The 25008-nt window shown below is 37.5% G+C and overlaps 2 protein-coding genes across 2 annotated transcripts in view; one reads left to right on the top strand and one right to left on the bottom strand.

Annotated features, from left to right (window-relative positions):
• The window catches only part of AK9 (adenylate kinase 9), a 61819-nt gene extending 39839 nt beyond the window's left edge, over nt 1-21980 (bottom strand). The window contains exons 1-14 of the mRNA XM_087919702.1: nt 21917-21980; nt 21053-21177; nt 16522-16585; nt 13217-13269; nt 12567-12663; nt 11193-11305; nt 10726-10917; nt 9100-9219; nt 7491-7565; nt 7026-7124; nt 5755-5894; nt 5495-5675; nt 4167-4311; nt 303-410 (exon numbers count right to left, since the gene is read on the bottom strand). Coding sequence (XP_087775828.1) covers nt 303-410; nt 4167-4311; nt 5495-5675; nt 5755-5894; nt 7026-7124; nt 7491-7565; nt 9100-9219; nt 10726-10917; nt 11193-11305; nt 12567-12663; nt 13217-13269; nt 16522-16585; nt 21053-21172 — 1507 coding nt within the window. The 5' untranslated portion in view covers nt 21173-21177; nt 21917-21980. The remainder of the gene's footprint in view (nt 1-302; nt 411-4166; nt 4312-5494; nt 5676-5754; nt 5895-7025; nt 7125-7490; nt 7566-9099; nt 9220-10725; nt 10918-11192; nt 11306-12566; nt 12664-13216; nt 13270-16521; nt 16586-21052; nt 21178-21916) is intronic.
• A 1186-nt stretch (nt 21981-23166) lies between these two features.
• The window catches only part of FIG4 (FIG4 phosphoinositide 5-phosphatase), a 73993-nt gene continuing 72151 nt past the window's right edge, over nt 23167-25008 (top strand). Inside the window, exon 1 of the mRNA XM_026726623.2 lies at nt 23167-23513. Coding sequence (XP_026582408.2) covers nt 23451-23513 — 63 coding nt within the window. The 5' untranslated portion in view covers nt 23167-23450. The remainder of the gene's footprint in view (nt 23514-25008) is intronic.

Below are 25008 nucleotides of genomic sequence, written 5' to 3'. Positions count from 1 at the left end.
TGTATCCTTACCTTATGATTCTTGATGAATGTATTTTTTTTTAATGTATACCGAGAGCATTTGCACCAAGGCAAATTCATTGTGTGTCCAATCACACTTGGCCAATAAAGTATTCTATTCTATTCTGTTCTGTTCTGTTTTGTTCTGTTCTGTTCTATTCTAAAACAAATTGTATTACAAGTCTTCTGACAACCTAAACAACTAGATTCCAAGGATGGGGCTTACTTCACTATGCAGGGAGAGCTCTGTGTGTATATCATATTCTTCTATAGAATGTATGAAAAATCAAATCCTTAGATTACCTTTTGCACTAGTAATTGTTGAAACACTAGGCAGAATTGAACTTTTTTCCTCTGTGGGAATTTCTTCCTCTTCCTCACTGTCACCAAACTCTTGAGCATATAGTTCAGCTATATAAAAAAGTTAACATAATTAATGGGAAATACTTCTATTAAAGAAAGATTTCAGACAATTTCAGAAGATGTAATAAACACAATGGGCATTTAACAAATTACATTTGTTAATTGAGAAGTTATTCATAACCTGCATCTGCATAATAAGCTTGCCTTCCCTACCTCCATTTCACCTCGGTTTACATCTAGCCACTCTATGAGCCACTTGTAAAATCGTATGCCTTTTAAAAACATTTGTCAGCTGGAAAATGTGCTAGCAGGCACTTTTTAATTATTAGTATTTTGCTAGTTGGGATTACAGTTGTTGTAGCTGCCGAACACAAACAATAGAAAGGAAATGTTCACGATTTGGGAGTGATACAAACCCTATGAGGAAATGTCCCTGGTTTAATCAATTTATGAAATTTATGAAACTGCCACCCTAGCCTTGCAACATTGCTGCTCAATCTCTCCTCTAAAGGAAGATTAGTGAAGATCAGAGGTGGTATTCAGCCAGTTCTGACCAGTTCTGGAGAACTGATAGCGGAAATTATGAGTAGTTCAGAGAACTGATAAATACCACCTCTGACTGGCCCCACCTCATCCATTTGCTGCCTCCCAAGTCCCAGTTGATCAGCTGGGTCTTCTTTTGTTGCCCTGCACAGGGGAACAGAGCTGGAAAGCAGGTTAGTGGGGTGGGGAAGGAATGGGATCTTGCAGTATCCTTCCCCTGGAGTGAGGTGGGAAAGGAATATCCTTCCCCTGCCACGCCCACCAAGCCATACCCACAGAAATGGTAAAAAAAAAATTGAATCCCACTACTGGTGAAGATTATTTTTGGTTCCAACGGAAGACAATATAGAGAGAGCAGGGGTCCCCAACAGCTGGACCATGGCCCACTACCAGGCTGCGGCCCATTTAGAACTGGGCCACAGGACTTCCGGTTTAAGCTTCTTTGGCGACAGACTGAAATCTGCGATCATGTGCGGTTTCGATTTGTGCTCGCTGCCGGAGCGCCTTGAGCTGGCTGGATTCGGGACAAAAGCTACTCCATAAAGGTGGTGAAGAGGGGGGAGACCACCAGCAGGATCGTGGACAGCTGCATCTGTCCTCCTCAGCTGGCCATTACTCCCTTTCCCGAAGGCGGTTGCAGTGGTGGTCAGAAATGGCCACCTCAAAGAAGAACTTGACCGGAAAAGATTGTGCAGGAGGAAGATAAGAGAAAGTTTTGACTGACTGTGTTGAACTGAAAAAGCAACAACATAAGGTACCCTGAAATTTGAATTATAAAGAATAACTTGTTCCCAAAGATTTTTGAAGCGGTGAAGGAGAGAGGGAAGGGGAAAGATTTGGTCTTTTTTTCTTTCCTTCCCCATATTGACAGCTAAGAGATTTAAGCAAGAAACTGATAAAAATTGACGTTGACATTAATAGGCATTTAAGCTGAAAATAAAAGTCAAAGGGATAATAAAGATTTTTGGATATTTAAAAATTTAAAAGAAGAAAAGGAGAGAAAAGGAAAAAATAGAAGGGTGGGATCTGGAAAAATGGAGGAGACCACCTGGAAGAAAAAGGAATTAACAGTGAAACTTTAACAAGATTCCTAAAAGATATATTCCAACTGAAACTTGGTAACAAGATAAATAGAACCCCAGGAAGAGAAAGTGGAAAAAAGAAGTAAGAAGAAACAGATTTGGATTATTTGGATCATTTGGATGTTTTTGGATTTTTGGTTATTGGATTTAAATGACTAAAATCATCAGGTGGTTGTTTAAAAGTGTTTAAAATGACATCACTCTTGGAAGAACTGAAAATGGTACTTAAAGAACAGAAAGAAGATGGACAAGAAGGAAGAAGTTTTTTTGGCTTCTTATTTCAATTCTTAGAAATGGAGGTCTTGAACTATGAGAAACAACAAGAAATGCTTCCAGAACAAGAAAGGCGGGACAAAGAAGAAGCCATTTTTAATGGCCAATAATTCTATGTGGGGGAAAAAAAGGAAAGGCAGGAAAGAGAGTGAAAAATTTAAGATCTGAAAAAACAACCAAACAACTAATTACAATATTAGAAAGAAACAGAAGAGATGATAATGTAATGGAATGTTTGTTAACAAATAAATGAAATAAAGATAATGAGAGAATAAAATTAGGAAAGGATGGGAACATTCTAATTGTTATCAATGATTTATAAAAATTTAAGTGAAGAGAAATATGAAAAAAATATGGAAATATTATAAATGTTCCTAAGGAAGTATGATATTTAATTGAAAATAAATGTTAAAGAGGTTAATTAATGTTAATGGAAGATTGTGATTAACATTAATGGTTGAGCTGAATTGGAATAGAATAAATGTTTTTTTATGTACTATTGTTATATACATTTTTTTTAGGAACTTAGTGCGCATTTTAAGAATGTACCAAGCAGAATTCGATTGGCAAAAGTTATGTGTTATAAAATAAAGGTTAGATATTGAATGTTATAATTGCAAAGGCATAAATTGAAATAAGATTTGAATGGACAAAAATCAAAAGATACAAAGGTGTCATACTCCAATCAGTAACTACAGGGGAAAACTTGTTTAATGAGAAAAGAAAATATGAAATTGAAACAGGACAGACAAAAATATAAATATGATTTGAAAAATATTGAATCTTAGAGAAAGATATATAATTGAATTTAGAAAGGAATGAGATAATTAAAAACAAGGTTGAGAAAACTAAGGGAAGGGAAAAATCACTGAGAAAATGCTAAAATAGTAATAAGATATGGAATAGAATACAAAGATGAATATTAAATTGAGTGTCTGTATAGAGAAGTGATAACCCCGGATCATGCTATTCTCAAAAAAAGATATTTTATTTGTATTATGTTTTGTGCAAACCCAATAAAAAATTTTACAAAAAAAAAAAAGAACTGGGTCACAGAAGTGGCAGGCGAGCACCTGCATGCAGCTTTATTTGTGTGTGCAGCAGGCAAACATATGCATGCAGTTTCATTTGTGCAAGTGACGGATGCGTTTGCCTGCTGCTCATGTAAATGGAGCTGTGCACACATGCGCTCACCCACCACTCATGCGAAACCCTCCCCCTCCCCCTATTTGCCACTGGATTCAAACATGTTCTAATAGAGTGAAAAATGTTGGCAGAAAAACTGAGCTAGAAGCTATTTGGCAATAAAAACGTATGGCTGGTTGATTGGTTGGTTGGTTGGATGGATGAATTTTTATACAGCCAAGCTCCAGAGAAACTCCTGGTAGTCTGTATATAAAATGATAAATAAGATTTAAATATAAAACCAGAATAAATAACCAACTCAAGAATAATATTCAATAAATACTTTTCACTGAAATAACATACTGTATTAATACTGATAGAATAATGGGTGGTCTCTGTGGTTGATAATAATATATTGAAAGATTGAGTTTTACATCAGTATTTTATGGATATCTCTTTTTAAAATGACAATAAGTACTATATTTTGCATGTTTGTTTTGATAAATTTAGAAAATGTTATAATTTTGGTTGTACTTCCTCATCTCTTCTTTATTTTACTTTACCAAGAAAATGTTTAAATGTTAAAAAAACAACATCCCAATGGAGATGAGCAAAAAATGACCTCATCCTTCTCATTTTAAATAGCAATTCACTGCTTGCAGTCAATCACTCCAATGCTCATTCTTTCATTCAGCAAGTCCTTGCAGAAACGTTCTTACATAATTTCTGAATCAAAACAATGATATCTGAACAACTTAGCTTTGACATGGAACCATCTCACCTTGTTCCTTCAGTTGCTGCTCTATTTCCATTTTCTCTTTCACTCTGGCAATGCCTACTAGGATTGCTTCAGCTCGGGTCTGCTCAATGAGTTCTATCCTTGCTTGTTCATAATGCATTTTCAGAAGAGCATCCATGTCAAGAACCTACAGAAAACCATTGAATATGGCCTCTTAGAGAGGAAGGGGCAGATACACTATAAGTTTGTCCTGTTCCCCCCCGCCCCCAATACAAAGTAGGAACCTCAACAGCCCTAACCCTAATACTGACGCTCTGCCTTCCATGTTTCATTTCCCAAATTTTATAGTGAAAATGAATATTTCATTAAAAAAACAACAATCTTGTTATATTTGAATATGAAAACACCATAGAATGTCATTTTTTAAACTGTACACTGAATTTTGTGTGCGCAAATGCCCAGAGTCTCCTTGTAGGGGAGATGGGTGGTATAAAAATTTAATAAACAAATAGTATGAAAGCAGATACCCATATAAATGTCCTTGACCACAGAGAAGAGTTGATATAGAAACCTAATAAATAGATAAATAAATGCAAGGTTTTCTAAAACCTTTCCCCCCTATTGCTTTTGCCACTTTTAAAGCAAGAAACTTTGAACAGCCATTTGTAGGGCTCAACAGAATCAGGTGACAAAGAAATCCAAGGAAAATTTACTTGGCCTTTAATAATTGGTGTCACAGAATAAATGATTACGAATACAATTCCCAGTTTCAGTGATATGTATATTCTTTGTGGTTGTCAGCCTTCAAGATCTTCTACTATTGTTTTGCATCTTTTGGCTGCCATTAGTAACAGGGGGAGGAGGGGGTAAAATCTGGGAAGCGAGCTGGAGGTGTTACATTCTAGTGTTGTATAAAATGAGGGCGGGGAGTATAAATTCTTGCTTAGGTTTCTATTTTTCGCTTAGCTTTCTTTTCTCTGTGCAGCTGCAACCCTTTATCAAAATATGCCAAGGTCAATGGACAGAGGCCTCATCACCACCTGAAGATGTCCACATGATCATATTCACAACTTTTAATTGGAAGAATCATTTGAACTATTGGGGGTGGGAACACTTCCATCACTTTGTATATGTGATTTGCGTGCCTAATTCCTCAGATTCAGAATTCTATTGTTGCTACCACTTCATTTTCAGTAAAAGATATCTTTTCTCTAATTAAAGGAGTCTAAGTATTTCTTTCGTGAATTTTGAATGGAGCACTACCTGACAGTGGTTCTATACCAAGCTCTTGGTTGTGAAAGGCATTGTGCTTAAGATATTCTATAAACAGGCACTTTAAGATTTTGATTCTAAAGTGAATTTATACCCACCTTTCCCTGATAATGGTTTGCAAGCAACTCACACAGGGTTGTTTTCCCAGAGAATGGAGGGCCCATTACCAGTACTTTACAAGGTGGAAGTGGCATAGGAGGCAGCAGGTAGGAACGGGGATTCAGCATGAATTGTTTCAAAGCTTCTTCTGTAGAAAGCAGGTACATCTTACCTAAGAAGCTGCAAAGAAAGCAAAAATACAGAACTACAGCTTTAGAAAAATGGATTTTGTATTAAGGGGTAATAAAGTTCTACTTACCTAACAGCATTGTCTGCGGTTCCCATGATAATGTCACCATCTTTTAAAGCCACAGGACATGCTCGGCCCCACTTACTGCGACGCCATCGATGTCTAGGTCCTACAAGTTTATAAGACGCAAGTATCCGAAAAAGTTCATCCTGAGGGCCAAAATAAAGAAAACAACTGAAGCCCTTGGAAAATATATTGTAAAGGAAAGTGACGGGTATTTTTTTACCATCACATATTTTCAAACATTTTGTCACTAATTCTAACCATGCTGCTGAAGGTTAAAATAATTATTTGTTATATGAATGCCACTGAGTGATAGCAATAGCACTTAGACTTATATACTGCCTCACAGAGCTTTTACATCCTTCTCTAAGTGGTTTATAGAATCAGCATATTGCCCCCAACAATCTGGGCCTTCATTTTACCGACCTTGGAAGGATGGAAGGCTGAGTCAACCTTGAGCTGGTCAGAATCGAATTGCCAAAATATAGGCAGCTGGCAGTCAGAAGTAGCCTGCAGTACTGCACTGTAACCACTGCACCATCACGGCTCAATGATGATAAAAAAAGGTTTACACATAAGCTCTTATCAGAAGATATCATTATATTTTTGGGATTTTTCTTAAAAATGAAATGTAGAAATATTTTATTTATATAGTCAGTTTGGTCTAGTGGTTAAGGCATTGGCCCAGAAACTGGGAGACCATGACTCCTAGTCCTGCCTTAGAAATGAAAGCCAGCTAGGTTACTGGTCCAGTCTCTCAGCCCAACCCATCTCATCGGATTACTCTTGTGGGGAAAATATGAGGAGAAAGTATTAGACACGTTCACTGCCAGATTTTTAAAAATGATAAAGGCAGGTTAAATGATATAAAAACAAATAGCACATAATAAACAATAACAATAAAGCAGGGGTGTCAAACTCAAGGCCCGTGGGCTGGATCTGGCCCGCAGGGTGCTTAAATCTGGCCCCTGGGGCCGGCCTGGAAATAGTAAAGGACTGGCCTGCGGAGCCTCTGGCATCCAAAATGGAGTGCAGGGGGCTGCACACAACCCCCTGCGCCCTGTTTTGCAGTTGGATGGCCTCCTGCAAGGCTCTGCTGGCCAAAATGGGGCATTCGGCTTGTCATCTGTATCTAAGGCATTTTTTGAAGGTGTGTCATATGCTTTAATCTGCTTTGAGTAAGAAACATCTATTATCAGCATTTATAGCAACACTCTCTTTAATATGTGCTATTTCTACTGGCAACCAATAGGAAAACATGTAAATATCACACTTACGTTTTCCAGACCATCTAACATTTCTTCGTCTGCACTCTGAAGCTTGGTTATGAGAGCTCCATACCGTTGGCCCATGGATTCAAGGCGGGTTATTACTGACTGAGCAAAACCACATAACAGTTCATGCATAAAATATCTTTAGGTAATATTGGTATTTGGATTTGAAATATAAAACCAATTTGAAAGACTACTTCAGTACATTTTTTAAAATAAACAACTTGATCAATAAAAGATAGCAGGTGGGAAGCATAGTTCTCTGCAATTTCTAAAAAGGTTTTTAATATTGATACATTAATATCATAATAATATTAGTATTATCTATATATTGAACTGTCTTGTACATATAGGATAGAGACAAAAAACTCATTGCCAAGTTGTAGAAACCCTGTTGCCTTAAAGGAGGCAGGGTTGAAACTGGAATAGGGTATAATTGGCATTGAAAATAAGTGTGTGTTCCTTACTTACTTTAAAAAGTTCATCTGCATTCTTGTTTCCATCGAGTTCAAAAAGATACTGAGAGTCTTGCTCAGCCATTAATTCCTGAAATTTTAAAACAGAAATATGACTGAATATATAGATAGGATTTGATTTGGATCCCATGGCCTCAAATGGTTGCACTGACAGGTCTGAGGAAAAAAACCCATGCAGTTATTTTTTGACATACTTTTTTCTAAATATCTAATATTATTGTAACTACAATATTTATTTGGCAAGAAATGTGCGGACAAACACTTCACTCGTAAGTACAATTGAACTTAATGCAATCCAGAGGCCAGAATTGCATAAGTTCAATTGTACTTATGAGTGAACACAGTTTAGAATTTGACAAAGAAGAGATGTTGGGCTGGCAGAGGAGCCATATTCTACTTTATCCTCATTGTCCATATTATATTCCTTGACTGAGGACAATATCGAATTTACATATCCATTCAACAACCAGTCCGTGTGGCAAGGAAGACCGCTTTAGAACCAAATGCAATGGCTTGGCAAGCAACAGCTCTACAGTATGGCTGCAAACACAAACCTCCAGTACAGAACCCCATTCATGCGTTCCTATTTTTTGATAAACGTACATGGACATATGAGGAAAAAAGGAGATTCCTTCCCACATTTATAAAAGAGAGTCAAGGCATTTTAGAATATAATTGATTTTTAAAATATTTTATATTTTGGTTCCCGTAGTACTAATTCTACAGCTTGGATGAAACCATGATTACTTTTGTGCCCCTTTTTGATTTTAGATGCTTTAAATAAGGAATCTTGTCCCTTATATAGTAGAATCAGAGGGAAAAAGCTCTTTTTTTAAATATAGTAGTAATTTCACTGAAAGTCAAGATTACAAAAATAAAAACCTAATATAAAATAATAATTAAAAAAGGAATAAGAAAAATGGAAAGTGTAGGGTAGAAAACACAATATGTGGAATAGCTATTTGGGCTGTATGTCACATTTTATGGTTTAGTATGGTCCTCTACCCTTGTCCCAACTTTGCAGTTTCAAACATTCCTCTAATCAAGATTGAAAAAAAAATCTGTAATGTTGTTTCCTGCTACTTTGAGGAAACCACACTTTAATCTTCCCAAAAGAGTTAATATTGTTTTAATTTTTTTTAAAAAATGGCATTCTTTCCCAGATCCACATCCATAATACAGTCCTAGGCACTCTGCAGTACTATCTCACCCAGGTTCTCCAAAAATATTAAGTTGGGCCACAATCACCAAGAGTCACTTTGGATAGTGAGGTGGGCAGTATATAATTTTCATAAATAAATAAACTTTATGCTTAAAATTTACCTTATAAATCCAGCCAACTGTGATTTATTCAATGAACTATTATTAATCAAACCATGTGTTGCCATAATATGTAAAGTAGGCCTTGAAAGTTCATGAATTATAATAATAAGTTTAGTACAATGTGCTAAAGATGAGCATTTGTGCATGGATTCATGATATAGTTATCTAAGCTTACCAGCAATAATAAAAGTTACAACATTGATAGCTGGTATTTTTTATTTCCTTCTTTTCTTACTTCTAGATGTTATGGCACAGAAGTGCAAAAGATATCCTTATCTTACCTCTAGAGGACGCAGCAGAGTATCTTTATAGAGATCAATTCTCTTTTGTGCATTTTCCTTAAAATCTTCTGGCCTTTGCACTAAAGTTGGCAAAATTTCTGTCAACATAATTTGATCAGCCTAGGTGAAATGAAAAAAAACACCCCTTTTAAAAATAAATACATACAGAAAAAATTAATTAGTTGAAAACAATTTTCAATTATTTAAAATAAAATTGTGGCTGGCTTAGTTACAGGCTAAAATGAACCTTTAATAAAACTTCATTCCTGAACAAATATGCAATTCCAGTTACTAAAATTGAAGTGATTTTGTAAGTTTTTAAAAAAAAATATTTTCCTGTTGAGGAATTCTGCAATAGATTAGATAGATAAATAAATAGATAGATAGATTATATAGATGGATGGATGGATGATGGGAGAGAGGGAGAGAGAAAGAGAAAGGGGGAGAGGTCATAAAACTTATCCTGCATCACCTAAACAAGGCTGCTACTTCTGAAGGATGCTATTTCCAATGCTAAAATAGAACTATGCTAGTCAAAGACAATTTTATACTTGGAATGGGAGGAGATCCCAGCCAGTTCTTTGCTTCAGCAGGCCAGCCAAATGCCTTAGGTCTGGGTCTTTAAAGTAACTCTATAAAGTTCAAATCATCTTATTAAATGGATAAATATAAAGGGTTAGTAATACTGCTAATTAAAGACATATAGCTTTAATATGACTACAAATGACAATGGATTTTCCCCCCTCAAAATGCAGCATGTAGAATTAGGGTATTACGTATAACCAGGGGTGGGATTCAACTTTTGTAACAACCGGTTCTGTGGGTGTGGTTCTGTGGGCGTGGTTAGGTGGGTGTGGTCATGTGACTGGGTCGGTGTGGCTTTTTTTTGCACCCCCACTCCCGTTTTTTTGGCCTTCTGGGCCTCAGGGAAGCCTCCTGGGGGAGCTTTTTTGCTTCCAGGCTTCCCTGGGGCTCAGGAAGGAAAAAATATGCAGAAAGGGGGCATACAGCACCCCATGCTCCATTTTGGGGCCTTCTGGGCCCCAGGGAAGCCTCCTGAGGGGTCCTTTTTGCTCCCAGGAAGCTTCCCTGGGGCCCAGGAAGGCAAAAAATGGAGGGGGGGGATGCTGCACCCCTTCTCCATTTTTTGCCTTTCTGGGCCTCAGGGAAGTCTCCTGGGTGAAGCAGTAAGTAAGCAAGGGGAATCCTGTCACAGCTGATAATAGGAACAGCTGATTGTCAGGAGGGGGCAAAAAAGAAATATCATAAGGAGTGATTGGGCAGGGAAGAACACAGTCAGCTATGTCAGGCATGCGCGAAATGTTGCCTATGCGCGATAAGGACTGACTGGGCGGGGAGGGGAAGGAAGGGGCAGGCAGAGAGAGGCGGGGCCAGCCAGGGGCACGATTTACTGGTTCTCTGAACTCCACAGAATCATAACCGTTCTATAGAATTGGTCCGAACCAGTAGAATCCCACCTCTGTGTATAACTGTTGTACAACTTAATTTGATTAACTTTATTAAAGAAGAATTTTAACAAATATTAAACAAAGTGTTGAGAATGATCCAAGATTTTATTTTATTTGAAACAAATAATTGGTTTTTTAGAAAATATGGGAAAACTACTTCGTTTGACTCATCTTCCTCTTCTTCCTCTTCTGCTTCCTCATCCTCTTCTTCACCTTTACGGAATTCTTTCTTCTTTTTCTTACGCTTTTCAATAATATCAGGATCCCAATCTTCTCTTTTAAATATATGTCCTGTGTCAGGCTGTTGTCTTTGACCAGTGATTCTTTGGCACAAGTCATTGTTAGGACACTAGTTAGAACATGGGGAAAACAGATCATTGTTTTCAAATCCAATAACATAACTTTGTAGCTCTTCTTTCTGAGATCTTAAAATGAAAACTTTTATTGCTAATGTGGAGGTGCAGTTTCTTTTCAAACTAATAAAAGGCAGTTGGCAACTTCTACTTTTATGACAATGGGTTTAAAGGAGACAAGGATGGCTTTACAAAGCATAATTTGTAAGGGTATGAAGCACAGTTATAAAATAAACACAAGATTTACTAAGAACTTTCAAACGCTGATTACCTTAATATTAATCAGGAAATCTGGTTTTAATTTTAAATTTTTAATCACATCTATTTGTTCTGGGGTAGACATGAAATCCTCAGAAAGAGAAGGGAAATCACAGAGAACATAACCTGCAAGGGGGCGGGGAAAATGCAAATATGATTATACAGTACTTACAGAACCCACACTTAACATTTATTTTATAGTAATTATGGGATGACTATGGGTCTTTCTTCATTTGTATCTAACCACTGTACAACCAATTCCTGGAAACATTTTATACTGCTGTGTCCAACCAACAAATAGCTTTATGGATGAAAACAGTGTTTTCCCCTTAGATCAAAATAACAGAATAACAAAGCTGGAGGGACCAAGGAAGTCTTTTAGATCAACCAGCAGCAGTTCCAAGGTGTGTCAAATCTGATGTACAGTATTTCAATGCCTATGCTATTGGAAGTCCATCTGATAAACTGGGATAGTAGAATCAGCCTGCACCTACTGGCCCCTTGAATGAACGTACACTCTCCCCTCTGATCTCCATATGTGCTTTGCTACACTTTTTCTTATTTTCTTTCCTAAAGGGAGAGGTATGGAGAGATGCCCAATTTTGAAAGAGCAACAGTTTCCTGTAAACCGGATAAGCTACACTTTTTTTCTACAACTTTTAAAAACCTCCACTTTCTTCTCTAATCTCATTTTTACCAGGGTGTTTTCTTTTGTGTAATGCCGATGCTCAAAGTTAGCAAATACCATAGCTAACACCATATACCCTATATAACCCTCACTGCCTTACAGAGCCACCCAGAGTTGTCTGGGAATTGGGTGGTCTCTAAATCCCTCTTTTTCCCCCTATTCAATCATTTGCAATTCTCCGAGACTGCCTGCTATTTACTTGGCAAGGTTTTTCAGAAGTGGTTTGCCATTTCCTCCTTCCTAGAGTTGAGAGAAAGTGACTGGCCCAAGGTAACTCAGCAGGCTTCATGCCTAAGGCAGGACTAGGACTTTCCTAGATTCTAGCCTGATGGCTAGATTGGCTCTTTTTATTTCTTCTGTTAAAATTTGTTGAAATTCTTGGAGACTGCCTGAATAAGTCCATAAAGTTGTCTTGGCAAGATATTTCAGAAGTGGCTAGCAATTACCTCCTTTCCAGGATGGATAGAAAGTAACTGGCCCAAGGTCATTCCAGATGACTTTGTGTCTAAGGCAGTATCAGAATTCACAGTTTCCTGGTTTCTAGCCTAATGCCTTAGCCACTACACTAAATTGGCTTTCTAAATCCCATACAATCCACGGAACAGATAGGAAAATAAATAAATCAGAGGTATATATTTCTAGGATTATGATGAGCTTACTTAATAGCTAGTGGAAAAAAGAAGATGCAGCAATTCATACCAAAGTGATTAATCTCTGGTGAGTCCAGCTTGATCATAAGCATCTTTATCACCAACTCTTCAGGAACATTTTGACCTTGGTAAAGCAGGTCCTTACACTTAAGGAGAACAATGTAAAATATTGAATTGCATTGAGAATATATAATAGGGGATATATAATTAGCATACAAAGCTACCTTATACTGTATCAAAAAATTTATTCAGGTGCTCTCCATATTGCTTCTTTTATATTTTGGACTACAACTCCCACAAATCTTTTCTTCTCTCTCTCCCTCTCTCTCTCCCTCCCTCCCCCTCCCTCTCCACCTCTCCCTCCCACTCTCTCTCCTCCCCACTCCCTCCCTCCCTCTGTCTCCTTTCCATTTTCTTTTATAGCATCACCTTAAAGATACCGAATACATTCTTTTACAGTCTTTTACTGTATATTATCTGCTACATTGTCTTATACTGAAGACACCCCAAAATGAACCTGTATACAAAATATGTGGTCTGCCAGTAAACTTGGTACATTGCCCGTATTTCAAATCCAATCAAATTGCAATAATTCAAAGCTGTGAGCTGAACTGGGCTTTATAAATTATAAATTTACTAAAGAATAAAATATAAAACTATACCTCAAAATCCAGGTAAATAAATAAGTACAGGCTTTACCTTCAGTCCATATTCTGTTTCGGCTGTTACATTTTCATTTATAAGTTCAAAAGCTAAAAGAATATATCACATAGAAAAAAAATTAAAAAAAAGTTCAGATGGTGCTGTGTGCATGTAAATATGCAGTACTGTATAATGCAAAACAGAATTCTGATAACTTTAAATGGCAATTCAAAACAACATTTTTAACATTGAAGCTCATACATTCCTTTTCCATAAAAATCCATCTCCATCTTCTTGTTCTGCAAGCGTTTCTTGTTGTTTCTCATAGTTCCAGATCTCCATTTCTAGGAATTCAAATACGAAGCCAAAAGAACCTCTCCCTTCTTGTGCATCTTCTTTCTGTTTTTTAAGTTCCATTTTCAGTTCTTCTAGAAGTGATGCCATTTTAAACACTTTTAAACAACCACCCAATTGATTTTAGTCATTTAAATGCAATAGCCAAAAATCCAAAAATCACCAAGTAATCCAAATTATCCAAAGCTGTTTCTTCTTGCTTCTTTTTTTACTTTCTCTTCCTGGGCTTGTTTTTATTTTGTTACCAAGTTTCAGTTGGAATGTATCTTTTAGGAATCTTGTTAAAGTTTCACTGTAAATTCCTTTTAGTTCCAGGCAGTCTCCTCCATTTTTCCAGATCCTGCCCTTTTTATTCTTTTCTCTCCTTTCCTGCTTTTAAAAGTTTTTAAGTATCCAAAATCCTTTATTATCCCTTTGACATTTTATTTTCAGGTTAAATGCCTATTAATGTCAAAGCGGATTTTTATCAATTTCTTATTTAAGTCTCTTAGTTGTCAGTATAAGGAAGGAAGGAGAAAAAAAAACCCAAATCCTTTCCCTTTCCTCTCTCCTTCGCCGCTTCAAAATCTTCTTTGGGAACAATGTTATTTTTACAGTTTAAATTTCAGGGTACCGTATGTTGTTGCTTTTTCAGTTCAACACAGTCAGTCAAAACTTTCTCTTATCTTCCTCCTACACAATCTTTTCTGGTCGAGTTCTTCTTTGAGGTGGCCATTTCTGAACACCGCTGCAATCGCCTTCGGGAAAGGGAGTAATGGCCAGTTGGGGAGGAGAGATGTGGCTCTCCTCGACTCTGGTGACGGTCTCCCCCGTCTTCACCACCTCTACGGGGTGGCTTAGCCCTGAAACCAGCTGGCTTGGGGCGCTCAGGCGGTGAGCACGGATCGAAACCGTGCACAATCACGGATTTTGGTCCATCGCTGAAGAAGCTCAAACCGGAAGTCCCAAAAAGTCTGAATTTTTATCATGTCACTATGGGGATGCTGCAATGGTCTTAAGTGTGAAAAATGATCATGTCACTTTTTTCAGTGCCATTGTAACTTCAAATAGTCACTAAATAAATTGTTGTAATTTGAGAACTACCTGTACAATAGCTGCATTGTATCTTCCAATTATAATTTGACCAGAGTCCAAATATGATCAAAGTATTCTAAAACAATATTAAATATTTTCCATTTCTTTCTTTTAAACTATTACAGATTTAGAGAAGAATGAATCAATATATTTTTCTTTAAAGCCAATTTTAGATTTCCAAAGTACTTATCATGGACTGATAATTATCATAATCATTAAAACTCCTATTTAAATAGAAAAGTCTAATTATAGTTCTGTGCACTTCATAATCTAGAAGTTGACCATGATCGCCACAAAATAAAAGACACTTTTAGCCACCAGAGGGCTCCCACGTTCCAATTGTTGCCTGCTCTAATTTTACAGTAACAGATAACAAAAGCAGGCTCATATAAACAATTTCCCTTTCAGAACTTAAATAAAATTATATTGCAATTTTAAAAATTCAGAAATTTTAGTCTTGCCGCAGGATTCTTTGCAAATCACTGTAATTATGTTCTAATGATAGCACTTCAAAGAAATGATGCTTCTGGGAACAAACTGGAAAATCAGGTACATGCTGCCTCATAGTTTTAGGTTTTTACTCAGAAACCTGCTGATGCCAAATTAATTCTAAAGGAACAAGCCGGAATCCAATCATTAGCTTGCTGTGCCACATTCTTTATTCACTCTTACAAATTTAATGTAAAAACTACGGCTCCCAAAGGTAAGGTAGTCTCTCTGGGGGGCCAGAATATCCCCGAGGAGAACTTAATTTAAAAACCAACAATAGATTTCTAAAAGCTGTACCTGATGGAAAATATATATTTCCCTCTAATCGCTTCAGTTATTCCATACTCCCTAGGTAAATTAATCATGGCAAGGGCAATTTAAGTGGAATGGGAAAGGCTGGACTCAAGCATGTTTTAGTCATAAATTGCTGGTAAAATATCTTGAAGAAAATCTGCAAACTATTACTGAAATTGAGGCAGCTAAAAAGAAATTTTCTGTAAGATTGAAAGGCATATCCTCCATAAGATTAAGGGAATGCTTATGTTGCACAAATATACAGAAGGTGGGGCTTCAATAGCATAGCCATGCCCACCATATGGACTTTAAAAAAACAAAACTCTGATCCAACTCTTTGATTTTTCATACAACGAAGAAGATTTATGCCTAGTCCAGAGATTAGCAGAAGCAATTTATTAATCCCTTAACAAAAAAATTACATATCATTACAATATTTTTTCCTTTTCTATTCTCACGAAAGTGACCATTACTGACTTTGTCAGGGCTCATTTCAAAAATGTATATAGCAACTGGTGGTCTTATATTTGTATCTGTTATATTTGTATGACCATAATGGAATGGGAGACAACATTGGAATATGGAAAGTAGGAGACAGGTTAAATCACACGAAAATCATAGATAGAATACTATAATTTTTTAATTTAGAGATTGACGGTACCAATATTAACTTTATAGAATAGGGTTGTTTTTTTGTTGTTGTTTTAAGTAACACTCTAACTATATCACACTATTACACACTTTATGTGTAATATAGATATTGTCTATATTGCCACTGATACTACCTATAAATGAGCTGAAAAAAGTTAGCTTTAATATCAGTATATTTAAAAGAAGTTTTTCTAAGAGGGGTGGATGGAGAATATCTTATTTCACCATCAGAAATCAAATTCCAAAGCATTAGATTCATTTCCCCATTTTTTGCACCTCATTTTTATAGAAATATAGTAATACTCCCAGTGGTATCTGCTAAAAGTTAAAAATCTCTCCAACAGAAGAAGAATATACATTGTCAAACTCTTCTGAATTTATATGTTAGTTCATAAAAAGGTTGCAGCCTTTTTTAATGAAATAGGTCTCTGGAATGTTAGAAATTATACAAACATGCATAGAATGACATATAGTAAAATGAATATAGTTTTTATATTTACCATCTACAAGAGTGCATTTCCAAAACTGGGCTATTTTTTTAGCTAATGTTTTCTTCCCAACACCCTTAAAATGAGAAAAACAAAAAGAAAAGGATTATTAAAACTAGAATGAAGTACTTCAAATGTAATAAATTAGAATGAAACAATGATAACTGAAATATTTATTATAATAAGGAGTGACTAGAATTTCCATACACATTATTGAAAGTCAGAAATCCTTTATATGGCTCTAATAGTGTATGCAATGTTGAGGTAATTCCCCATTAGGAGAATGAGCGCATACAGGGAGAGGTATTTGAGAGAAGTGCTTGAATAATACACACACAGCACACAGATACACTGTACGGTAAATGTAGGTTTTTACTTCCAGAAACGTTAAGCAAAGTCCAAACAAGCAATCCAAAGTCATTCACAGGTAAATCGATCAGTTTTCAATCCAGGGATAATCCAATAACAAATTCCAGTATCAAAAACAGTTCAGTATCAGACTTACATCAAATCCATGAATACCAGTCAATTATGAGGAACACGGCAATACTTTCCAACAGAAGGAAACAGAGATACTCACTCAGACACACTCTCTTCTGAGACTAAGACAACCCAGGTTTCTGGCTCCATCTTATGGCCATTTGAGAAACCACACCTAATTACAGTTTTGCATTTTCTTAAAGATACAGTTTTAAAATGTTTATCCTGGGGTTTATATATTTCTAACCCAAATACCTGTTAGGTGACATATTCCTAACATGCAATATATACTGTTCCAATTTTTTATTGAAAAATGGACTCCTTCTTGTCCTTGCTACCTTTCAAAGCAAAGATATATTTGACACTTCTAAGTAATTAGCTCTGGTAGTTAAATCAATGTGATTCTATGTTCTGTGCTATGTATCTGTTGTAAGATTTCATGTTAGGGATAAAAAGAAGCAAAGAAAACTAGGGCTAAGATCATGCATTTGCTTGCTTCTAGTAAATATATACTATTACTTAATATATTAGCAAACCATTCAATTTTACAAAGCAAAATTGATAGTGCTACATTAGGAGCTTGGTCCCATTGCTGAATTTTTTAAATTAATCAATTAATCATATTCATAAAGTGCTAAATTCTGAGGATTTGGAGCAGCTTATTGCATAACATACACAAGCAACAACATACAATAAACAATAAGTATTAAGTTCCAGAAACTAATGAAAACATGAAATAAATAAAACTATAAAATAAAATATATAAAAATAAAACTATAATTAAAACAAGTTGGAATCAAGGCCTACATACCTTCCAGAAGAGCACTATCTAAAATAAAAGTGCTTTTCCAAAAGGCAAATAGACTTATATGGATTTTTCCCAGAGGTGGGATACAAGGTTAACTACCAGTTCAGTATTTACGAGCTTCCCTGCACGCTAGAGCTGTGCGCCTGTAAATCGTCATCAGCATGCTGCGTGCAGAGAAGCAGCCTTTGAAACAGCCCTCTTTTCCTGCTTTTTAAACTGCAGTTGTGCCTCGTTTGGCAGCTGAAGTTGAAAAATCAGGAAATAAAGGTCAGGTAAGAGTCCAGGTGGGCAAAAACATCAGCAGACATAGAACTGGTTCTATGTCTGCTGCTCTTCAGAGCTACCGGTTCTACAGAGGTGGACAGAACCGGTAGAAACACACCCCTGTTTTTTCCCCCTTGAAAATGTTTTGCTCCTCATCTAAGAATCTTCTTCAGTTCTGAGATCAGAAACATTTTTAAAGGAAAAAAACCCAAGAAAGTTCATTTGCCTTTTGGATAAGTACCTTTGGGATAACAATTATCTGGATGGCTGAGAATCTTCATAGACATCTGTTTAAAACAATTTCCAGAAGGCAGCCAGTATGGGAACCAACCAGAAGTCCATTAAGAGGCTGCAGTAAAGGACCAATCCTGCCACTGAAAAAGCAGCACTTCCAAATTTTGCCCTCCTCACCCCTAAAGTGGAACACTACTTGTAGTTTCTCTTGGGTAATTGCACTGGCCAGGTCAATTCCAGATGGAGAATGCAGTTTGCAATTAAGATGTGCTAAGCTGTGTAGGACTTTTAGATTAACACCAACATTTTAAATTGCACCTAGAAGCCTGCACTGTGATCTTCAAAGGCAACCCCGTATAGAATCTGTTGCAATAGTCTAAACATCATGGTGATGATGACATGAATCACTACAGGAAGATCTTCCCAGTCCAACTTGTACAACAGCCAGAGCTAGGAACTCCCATTAGCTGTAACACCTCTCTTTCTCTTCATGGGCATGCTCTTTCAGGGATAGTACAGTACTATCCTATAAAGACAGAACACTAAAACAGACAGCAAACCCAATGGTAAAACAGTAATTCCTTCTTCCTACGACCCAGTTTAAGCCTTTTCTGCTCCCTCTAGACTCTTAAGGCACCTCAATGGCATCATCAGTCTGATTTGGGGTAGTGGTATAAATCATGAGTCTCATCAGTACATTGATGATATAAAACTTGAAATTTTCTGATGAACTTTCCCAGTAGCAAGAAATGGTAAAGAGGAAATTTAAATGTAAATGTTAAATAACAATAGCACTTTTAGACTTATATACTGCTTCATAGTACTTTACAGTCCTCTCTAAGCGGTTTACAGAGTCACCAGATTGTCCCCAACAATCAGGGCCCTCATTTTACCGACCCCGGAAGGATGGAAGGCTGAGTCAAACTTGAGCCAGTCAGGAGGGAGGATAAATAAGATAAATAAATCGGAGAGAGATAAAACTTATACTGGCATTACTCAATAATTATTTTCCTAATTCTGTACTTAAGGAACAGTTTAATGGTTACTCAACAGTGTGACATGTTGAAACATGACTTTCATCATTCTCAGCCAGCATAACAATACTGATCATAGCTGAAAGAATTCCAATATACTTGGAACATTAAATAATACTAAATTAATATTCAGATGCTAAATTAATGTAAGTATATGAAAGACATGAACTGATTTACTCTGGGAATACCCCTCAGAAGTGTTATTGGGATCAATATAAAGTAGAACAGAGTTGTATAGATGCAACTAAATTCTCCTGCCATCATGGTAAGCAACTTTTAATCATACAAATGAGTATTTCAAGAGTCTAATCAAATAAATTCAGAAACATTAACAGTGTATATAAATTTTGGCTTGCTAAATTAGATCCACTGCAATTATCAGTCAGATAATTGTAACTCCATGCAGCAGCATCTCAAATGCATGACAGAAATAAATCCACAGAAATCAATACAATTTGTTTTCTAATGCAAAGTCAAGGAGGGTGCATGGTCAGGCACATGAGTTTAGTTAGACAGAAGCCAACTCATAAGATATATTGCAAAATAAGATTGTGACACTCAGCATTGTGGAATGAAAACGACAGATTTTATGAGCCTCTATATAATGATTCCCTATAGCTACTATACTTTGTGATATAGCAGAACAGTCATTTATCTGCCTGCCTGCAACAGACAGCAATAAAATAGAATAAGTACAATACAATACAGTAAAAAGCAACTGAGGCAGTGAGCAAAATACTCCCATAATGCATCATGAAAAATACCTACTGATCTCAGATAACATTGTAGCCTCAATGCCTGACAGAAAAGATTTTCAAAACTTTCTGAGAGACTTTCAAATTCAGGGCCATCTGAATGTTAGCGGAGGGGGAAGGGAAGGCACTTTGACAGAAAAGGTATGCTTTCTGGGACCAACTAATTGACAGAGCTTAACAGATCCAGAGCAGATCCATTTTGTCTGATTTGGTGAGAAGAAACCATCAGAAACAGTTAGTCCCATAATAACCTGACCTCATGCCATGCATGGGTTATAACCAGACTTGGAAGCTATTGAAAACAATGTCCCTCATGAAACAGTGATACCTTGGTATGCTATGGGATATGTCCAAAACTACATGTTCTGCTGCATTCTGGATCAGTTACAGCCTCTGACTGCTTTTCAAAGGAAGCTCCAAGAATAACGCATTGCAATACCCCCAAGTGGAAGCTGATTAAAATGTGAGTAGATATGGAAGTTTCCTGATTCATGAATGGAGTCAACTGACAATATGGATTTGTGCAAACAGCTTCCTAGTTACAGCTGTCACCAGCTCCTTAAGCAAGAATCATGAATTCAAGAGGACCCCAACTTATGCATCAGCTCTGGCTGGGAGAGTATTACCCATCCAGAGTCAAAAAATCAGAGACAGAATATCTCCAGATTGGGGAGACCCTGAAATCCATATTTCATGCCATGCCATGCCATATTCTACATTCTAGCAGTGATCTAGAAAAGATGTCCTGGCAAGGAAAAGTTTGCCATACTGACAGTACCATTTTATGAATTTTATTCAGGAGTTCATATGTTCCACAGATGTTATTATTTTATTACTTACATGGACCTTCTTCTAGCAATAAAACCTATGGAATTTCATTGGATTTCTAAATAAAGATATATATGTGGCTGTATTTTGAATTAAGTCTGTTTAAAGTGTTAATTTAATCATGTTGGACTTTTTCTTACTGGTTTTCCAAGGATGACAAAGCAAGTAGGCTTGGACAAAAGGAAGGCTCTGTCAGCTTCATCTTCATCATATATATCTACAAAAGGGTAAGGTTGTTCATCTTCTGGAGATGCCATCATTCAATCTACATTTAAAAGAGAATTATTTATTAAGATCTTTACTACTTTTTACACCTGCTACTAGTAACAGGATCTGGGGGAAAACAAGAGGGTTGCACTTAGATTTTGAATGGGAGAAAATCAGAAAAACCCTATGACTACGGACTATATTAAGAATCCCAAAATAATAGTAAAGCAAAAATAAAAATCCTGAAAGAAAGCGATTGCACAATACTTCCGCAATAAAAAAAACTCTTTTTTTGATTCTATAAGTTTCTGCAATGCTGACAAGAAAACCATTGGATGTGTCCATGCAGACAGCAGGCATCATCGGTTCAACTAACATGATGCCCACCTATAACCTATGAGCCTCATCAATATATCGTTGCCACAAGAATTGTAGCATAGAAGCAGCTCGGTAAAAGTTTTCCTGTGAAGCCAGATTTGCCAACAACCTCTTCCTAGAGGTATTTCTCAGTCGCGTCGGGTATGATGACTAATAGTACATTTGGGCTGGGTTTTTTTTTCTTTTTTTCTTTCAAGTGAAAGCCCTTCTTGAGAGCACGGACCAAAAAAAGCGAGGTAAAAAATATGGAAACAAAACCCAACGGATCACAGCGTGGTACTTCATTCCCTCTCGACAATCTTGACTAAGGCGCGAGGTGTGCGTGTGGGTGGGGGGCACAAATGAGCTTGATGAAATCATTTTTGGCGGGTGTTGCCGGCGCAGAAAACGGATGAAAGGGCCACCCAGGGAAGACTTACTGCAGGATGAGGCCAAGCGGGGTTTCTACGCTTCGCTTTGGCAAACAGCGCGGCACGAAAGCTCCGCAGCGATTTTGCGTTCCCCCGTAACCGTGGAGATAACGCCCCGCCTCCTCTCTCTCTCTCTCTCTCTCTCTCGCGGAATCCCCGCCCTCCCACGCTCGTTTCATCCAATCAAACGGTCCCTGCGAGATCCCGCCCACCAAAGGGCCGTTACACAGCAGAGCTCCTCCCACCCGTAGAATGTTCAGGGATGCTTCGCTAACGGTTTTAAACGGGAGCTTTTTTCCCCAGTGTAACCGTCTTTTAGGGGAAATTCTCAGCTTCTTAGGGAGCCGATCCTCGGCGGGAGTGGCGTGGGTTAAACGGGCGCAACTGACTTGCAGGCAGTCCCGGGAACGGCTTGTAATATCGCAAATGACGGAACCCCCTCGTTTGCTGAGCGGTTTCAGTGATGGTCGCAGGGCAAAGCTAGGCATATCCACGCGGGGTGATGGTGGTGGTGGTGGGTGGGTCTCGCTGATTTCAATGAATCCGATTTCTTGGTGTGAATATTTAAAACTCTTTTCCTGACGGAAAAATAAAGGAGGGGGAGGAGGTTTAAGAAAGCTAAAACATCAAGTAGTGCTTGCTATATATATAGCTTCAATTTGACTCAGCCTTCCATCCTTCCGAGGTCGGTAAAATGAGGAGCCAAATTGTTGTTGGGAGCCATATGCTGACTCTGCAAACCACTTAGAAGACAGCTGTAAAGCACCGTGAAGCGGTATATAAGTCTAAAAAGTGCTATTGCTATTCAGTGCCTGTGATTTGAATTTTTGCCTCAACACAGTATTGGCCTCAGTGAATGTTATTCACACCCGCGTGGGGTGCTCCTAGGAACAGAGGGATGCAACTTCATGCAAACGACGACGTGCATTTTTTATCCACGAAAGCAGAAGTCCTTTAGGAAAAAAAAAAAAAAAGCTAAAGCAGACGTCTTCACAAAGCTTGTGTCCTACAAGTTACTACCCAGCCACCCGCCCCGCGTAGTGGATTTCCCAGATTCCACTCGCCAATAGCGCGAGCAGAAGATTGAACAAACAAACAAACAAACAAAAAACACCGGGGCGTTCTGGTATTTGCCTTTACAATCCCCTCTTCAAAAACATCCTCCGTTCCGAGCAAGGACCATTCCCAAACTCAAAATGGCTGCGGCGGCGGCAAATTCAATCACGTGGTTTTGTGCTTCCCTTAACTGTCACTCTCTCGCGACCTTACTCGGTATTGCCGGAACAGCCGCCTACTTTCGATGGGGAGACGAGGGTTGGGTAGGTGCGGGGTGTCCCCTGTTTCTTCGGCTCCCGAGCGACCCTTCCTCGTAGGGTCCCTCGCCGAACGAGTAAAACGGAGAAGAAAATGGGTTCACGCGGCCCGCATTTATTTCGAGCCGTAGTTTAGCCGAAGCCGAGCTTCAAAAAGGAGGAAGGGACATTATAGGGCAGGTGGGAGCTTTCGCAGGTGACTTGAGCGTAATCCCCTCCGCTGTGTTACCATGCCTGCGGCGGCTCCGATCATCAGCTCTGTGCAAAAACTGGTGCTGTACGAAACTAGAGCTGTAAGTAAACCTCCACAACGCCTGCTCCTTCCCTCCTATTTTTGCCATTGATTGGGATCCTATAGGTTTTGGACTGAGGAAAGTGGAAGAAACATGGTTATTTACCATTGAACAGAGGAAGTCCCCTAGGTGCAGATTTTAGTCTTGACTAGTGGATTTCTACAGTGGCCAGTTAAAAATTTTTATTTTCTGCCTTACAAGGAGTGTAACCCATGCTGGAGTAGTAAGAGCTGTTATATCCTAATCTATCATTTTCCAATGAATTTTACCATATTTTCTTTACTATGGAGAGCTACATGGAACCACTTTTGGAACTACAGAAGAATAACCAGGAAAGAATACTGGGATGAGTTGCATTGGCTTGAAGTTGTATTGGACTTCAAGGCCTAGTAAACTGATCTGGTAGCTAACTGGACATTTAAAGCTACATACATTTATGTATGTATTATTTATGGACATACATTTAAAGCTAGCAGATATGTCAATGCTAGTGGTAGGAATTTGGCTGTTGGCATACCTAGGTGTAGCTTTCTCAGAAACACAACTCTGCAATGTGTTTCGATGTGTTAAGCCAACATACTTGGTTCATGAGCACAGGAGAGTTAGCAGCTTCCACCTTAGAGTTTGTTTACTATATTTTAACCAAGGTAAATCTATCATCACAAAATTAGAGCCATTTCATGTTTAGATAATATACTAAGTCTTATATTTTTACTGAAATGCAGTCTCAGTGAAAGCAGGGAATAAGATGCTGATGCATCCCATTCACTGAACATTTTTAGTGAGTCATGCAAAGAGAGCCCCAGAAATATATTCCCTGACTAAATTAAATCCTTGGATCTGATGTAGATAAGCTTTTCTTTAAGTCAGTTTTTTTTCACTGTAGAAAAATGATGGAAGTCTGCACTAGCTCTTTTTCTCCAGAACAGTTGGCCAGAATGCAACACATTCCAGGTGGATCAGTACTATACTTTGAAAGAAAAGTGAACTCTTAAATGGATGCTTCAATGTCCTTGAGAGCGTATCTGTGAGCATGACCCAATGCCCAGTATTGGTTGAATTACTGTACTTGTATCTAAGGAATTAATGCATAACTTTTTGATAGTCTAAATGGGGCAGGAAAAGATTTTGTGGAAACAGAAAAAGGAGAGTTATTCCTTCCTAGGAAAAAGGGTGATGTTGAATTAACAAATATATGTTGGGTAACTTGAATAAGATGTCTGTCCTATGCAATATTTGAACAATGGAAGTGTGCAGTCCCTGAAATCTGCTTGGATTTGTTTTTGGGTAATGGTTGATGTAATTAATTACATTACATTAATCCCCTTTTTCAATATGAGGATATTATATATATATATATCCGTTTAAATCTTATAAACAAATAATGACTTTTAAAATTCTACTTTTTTCAGATTCAAAATCAGTCAGAATGTTGCTTATGGTTTGCAATAGATAATGGTAATTCTGTAACCAAAATATCTGAAGAAAATACAGC

Source organism: Pseudonaja textilis, chromosome 1 (genome assembly GCF_049901715.1).
Source record: "Pseudonaja textilis isolate UNSWEBS1 chromosome 1, rPseTex1.2, whole genome shotgun sequence".
NCBI classification, from domain to species: Eukaryota; Metazoa; Chordata; class Lepidosauria; order Squamata; family Elapidae; genus Pseudonaja; species Pseudonaja textilis.
The sequence above is the reverse complement of the archived record's forward strand: the minus strand, read 5'-3'. Positions and strand labels throughout refer to the sequence as shown.